This window comes from Penaeus japonicus, unplaced genomic scaffold, assembly GCF_977035675.1.
Source record: "Penaeus japonicus unplaced genomic scaffold, GWHDUDI00000001_assembly GWHDUDI00000042, whole genome shotgun sequence".
In the NCBI taxonomy this organism is placed as follows: Eukaryota; Metazoa; Arthropoda; class Malacostraca; order Decapoda; family Penaeidae; genus Penaeus; species Penaeus japonicus.
This window is the reverse complement of record NW_028234444.1, coordinates 5,336,128-5,341,127: the sequence shown is the minus strand read 5'-3', so window position 1 is coordinate 5,341,127 and position 5,000 is coordinate 5,336,128. Positions and strand designations below refer to the sequence as shown.

Here is a 5,000-nt window from a genome sequence, read left to right as displayed (position 1 = left end):
TCATTATTATTACTATTAGTATTATTATTTTATTTATTTTTAAATTTTTTGTTGTTTTTGTTATTGATATTATTATTGTTACTGGTATTATTCATATTATTATTATTGCCATTGTCATTATTATTATTATTATTGCCATTGTCATTATTATTATTATTATTATCATTATTATTGTTGTTATTATTATTACTATTATTGTTGTTAGTAGGGTTGCCATTAACTTTATTTCATCAGTATTGTCAATATTGTTCAGGTATATAGATGTTTTAATTAGCTTTTAGTACCTCGAGAAATACAATGTCTTACATGGATCATTTCCTTCAAAATCAGAAAAGAAATCCAAAGTTTGGGTTCAGCCCCTCACATTAGGTTATAGGAACCTCAGCATTATATCCGCTTTGGGTTGATCACGCACCATAGATTATACAGAAGAAGAAATGCAATTTTTATTGACTCCTCAGGACTGTGACCAGCATGCCCCAAGGCTTTGCAAGGATGTCGGTAGATCGGGATGCCGCGCGCTACAACATGAGTCATAAGCAGCGTGGCCACTGTGTCATCTTCAACCATCGCCACTTCGACCAACACACTGGGCTTGGGGTAAGGGCTAAGAGCAGGGCTAAGGTTTAAACTCAGCTAAGGGCAATGCCAGAGATTTTGCCTTGACGTAATTGTCATTGCTTGCCCATTGTATTTACAGATTGTTCACTCCAAGATTGCTACATTCATACATACAGTTTTGTTGATATTATATTTTTTATTTATGATTATGTTTCCTTTAATTTACCTTCGTGTTGTTATGTATTTCTTGTTTATTCCATAACTTTTAATCCCACTTTAGGAGAGAAATGGTACGGACCGTGATCGTGACCAGGCCCAGGCGCTCTTCACTAACCTGGGGTTCCAAGTGACTGTCCACAACAACCTTAGGGTGCATGAGATCAAAGAGAAGATCCAGGACCGTAAGTATCTAGTAAACTCCTTTTAGGGCCAAGATTGGGGATTCAATAAGTTTGTGGGTCTCAAGGCTTCATTATCGGTTCTTTGATAGTGGATTCACAAGTCTTATAGGCTAGATTTATGTCTGAGAGTAGATTTGCGAATCTTTTAAGTATGTATTTGTGAATATTTTTAAGGCTGGATTCCTGAGTCTTGAAAGTCTGGCTTCATGAGACTGAAGTCTGTATATCAAAGGAAGATGTACATAATTCCCAGCGAAGTTTATGTGTATAGTGTATTGCAAGTATGAGGTAGAGTTTGCATGTTTAAAAGATTGATATTTTTATCATTTTATATTGTCACATGTAGGAGTATCCATGCGTGTGTGCATAAATGGATACTGTTTCTAGTCATGGTGGCTCTAATTGCAGTGCAATGGCAGAATCATGGTACACAAATGGGCTAGTTGCTCCATGTACCTTAAAGGTATGTTTAGGCAAATTTTGCCCTAAAGTACCTGATTGTCTATGCTTTGTTGCAAATTGCATGAAACTCTTATCTAAGATGTCAGTAATGGACTACCTCTGAATGCCTTTTTCTAACAGTCTTAGAAGATAGATAGATATTACATAGAGGTTGAAAGATGTAGTGAGTAAACTCTGAATTTTAGGGATTGCTTGTGCAATCTCACGCGTGCATTTGTAAGCTCAAATGCTCCTTGAAATCGACATTTTTGAGATAACATACGCGTATATATTCAACTATGCATGTAAATACTAGTATATGAATAACACTTAATCGTTCCCCAAAGGCAGTGTGAGGTGTCTGATTGGGTGAAGTCAACCCTTACAGCAGAAGGCAGAGAAGTTAAGAGTCAGGAAGTGAGCCGGTATCAGTTTTAGATATTTTGCATTGTACATTACAAAGTCTAAGCCTGAGTATATCCATTTGCAAAAGCATCCCACTGACATTCATAGTCAATATATAACCATGATAGAAAGATGAATGTATTTTTCATTAGTTTCTCAAAGTCCCTCATTAACATGTAAAGTGTGACCTCCCCTCTACGAGAAAGGTTTGCAGTGTAGTGTAAGTCAGAAAAAAATGTTTTATGTAGAGCTCTGATTTTTTGTTGTATCAGTAACTGCTTCTGGAACTTCTTATGATTTATTTTGGCATTCCTACAATATTTGAGGTTATTCTGCATCATTTCTAATTCAGTTACATAAATGAAATGCAGTTTGATACAAACATTTAACCCATTCATGCCGCTCCCACTGGCTAGATGACAAACGCAAACAGTAACTAATCACAAGATCTCTTCCGACATAATGCCATGCTGCGCCACTAGGAGGTCTTTCCACCCATCGGCATTAACGGGGTGATAATCAGTTTTTTTTATTTGTTTACATTATTTTTACACGTTAATAAAGAAATTGTCTATATAAATGGAACTCCTATGATTATGTGCAAATGTAACGATGTAAAATATATGTTTTGGGAGAGAGATCTTTACATTCTAGGAACAAATATTACGCTGACTTGATAACATGTCAACCTGCGGGAATGAATTGATGGGAGTGCAAAGTAAAGTAGGGTCAATATTATCCATTCATTTACATTTAAAATAATTTAAAATGCAATAGATCTAAAGTCATCTGTCGAAAGATTATCTTTATCAAACTGCCTTAAAAGTGTGAAAAATGTACATAAAGTTATCTTCTATGCCACACTTATGAAGGTTGCCAGAGAAAATATATATCATGAAAAAATACATATATATATCTATATATAATATATAGTATATAATATATATATATATATATATATATATATATATATAACCTATATATATACATATTATATACATATATAGTACATAATATATTATATATATATATATATATATACTTTATATATATATAAATATATATAATATATATATATATATATAATGTAATAAAACATGCTGGTCGTGTGTGTGGTGATCATATATATATATATACCTATAATACAAACCCCTCATATATATCATCACACCAATTCACTATTAAATATTATATATATATAATGTACGTAAACCATGTGTGGTGTGTGTGTAACTATATATAATTATATATATAACTAAACCTATATATATATATATATAATATAATATATATATATATAGTATATATATATAATCAGTAATATATATATAAATACTAATGTGAATAATCCCTATATATCATATAAATAAATTTATAAAAGTCAATTGATAACAATATAATATATATATTATACTATAACAATATATTGAAATGATAATATATATTTCTTATATCATCATAATACTATAATATATAAACGGTATATTTTACCTACATATATATATATCTTATATGTATATATGAATATATATACAATACACTATATATATATTTAATAGGTCCCATATAAATATATTCGATATATATAAATATACTACCACTATACCACCCGATACAATATATATATAATTTTATTAGCATATATTACTAATGACATATACATATATATATATATTAAGTTTTAAATATAAATATATCAATATATATATCCTAAAACACCCATATATATAACATAAGTATATAATGTATCAATCACTACTAATACACTATTTCTACTAATTATCATATTATAGTATAATACTATATAATATATATAGAATATATATATATAAATATCATTATGTATATTATATATATATATTATATCTATAATATATATTAAGATAATATATAGACTAAATATATAACTATATATATATAATAACATATATATACTGTATAATACTATACAACCATGAATCCTATATCATCGATCACAGCATATATCACATCTATATACTCCATTATGTATATAATAATATATATAATTATAATATAATTAAAATCAGTCACAGTCCATATAATATATATGCGTCAATCTATATATATAACTATTAGTAATATATATATATAAAATAACTAATATATATTTATAATTATAATTAATATAGATATATAAATGTATATGATATATATACAATTCAAATATATATATGATATATGTATACTATGTATATATACCATACATATAAGATTATAAATGAAGTTACGAACTAACAATAATATACTCACTATATATATATATATATAGTATATATTTGATATAATATTATAAAATAATATATATATATGAATATACGATACCAAATATATATATAATATAATATATATATATATATATATATGATATAATATATGTATATATATATACATATATATAATAGGTATATGTATATACATGATATCATATACATATATATATATATACTAGACTAATATTATATACCCACTAGTATAACTAACTATATGAGAGCATATATATAAACCATGTTATAGACACAAACAAAATTGAGTAAGAATGGGTCAGACCCTTGAACAAACCATTCCATTCTTAATTTGCTGCATGCTATTAGTACATCAATTTACCCATGTGTACTAGCAGTGTAACTAAGCTGTTGAATGTTATTCCCCTTTAAAAAAGACCAGGAATTTAATAATCAAATAATTTTTGTTGTTGTGAATAGTCTAAAAAATAATTCTGGTAAAATCTCACTTGGATAGACTGGGAACCGGCACCACATTGTGATCTGCAGATCTTGTCCTAGTTGTAGTCTTAGTTGAATGAAATAAGACAAAAAAATATATAACTATAAGTTAGCTATGCCTTCTTTGATAGGTGGCTTGATTTTAATTGTAATAATGTATAAAAGAGTATTCCTAGGGGTGTGTACACATTTAAGTATAACATTTATATATTTAATAGCGTATAGTATATATATATAATCATACTATATATTATATATATATATATAGATATATATGTAAATATAATATTATATATCATATATGTAGTTTTTTTTAGATATATATGTATATATTGTATATATGTAATACTCTAAATATATATGATATATATGTATATATAATATATATTTAATATATATATAATATATATATAATATATATATATATATATTATATACATACAAAGTA

At 27.1% G+C, this 5,000-nt stretch overlaps 1 protein-coding gene across 3 annotated transcripts in view; it reads left to right on the top strand.

Moving 5' to 3' along the window:
* LOC122260213 (caspase-1) overlaps positions 1–5,000 on the top strand; it is a 22,032-nt gene that overhangs the window by 5,313 nt on the left and 11,719 nt on the right. For all 3 annotated transcript variants that reach the window (XM_043027382.2, XM_043027383.2, XM_043027380.2), the window contains exons 3-4: positions 462–600; positions 842–962. In XM_043027382.2, coding sequence (XP_042883316.1) covers positions 462–600; positions 842–962 — 260 coding nt within the window. The remainder of the gene's footprint in view (positions 1–461; positions 601–841; positions 963–5,000) is intronic.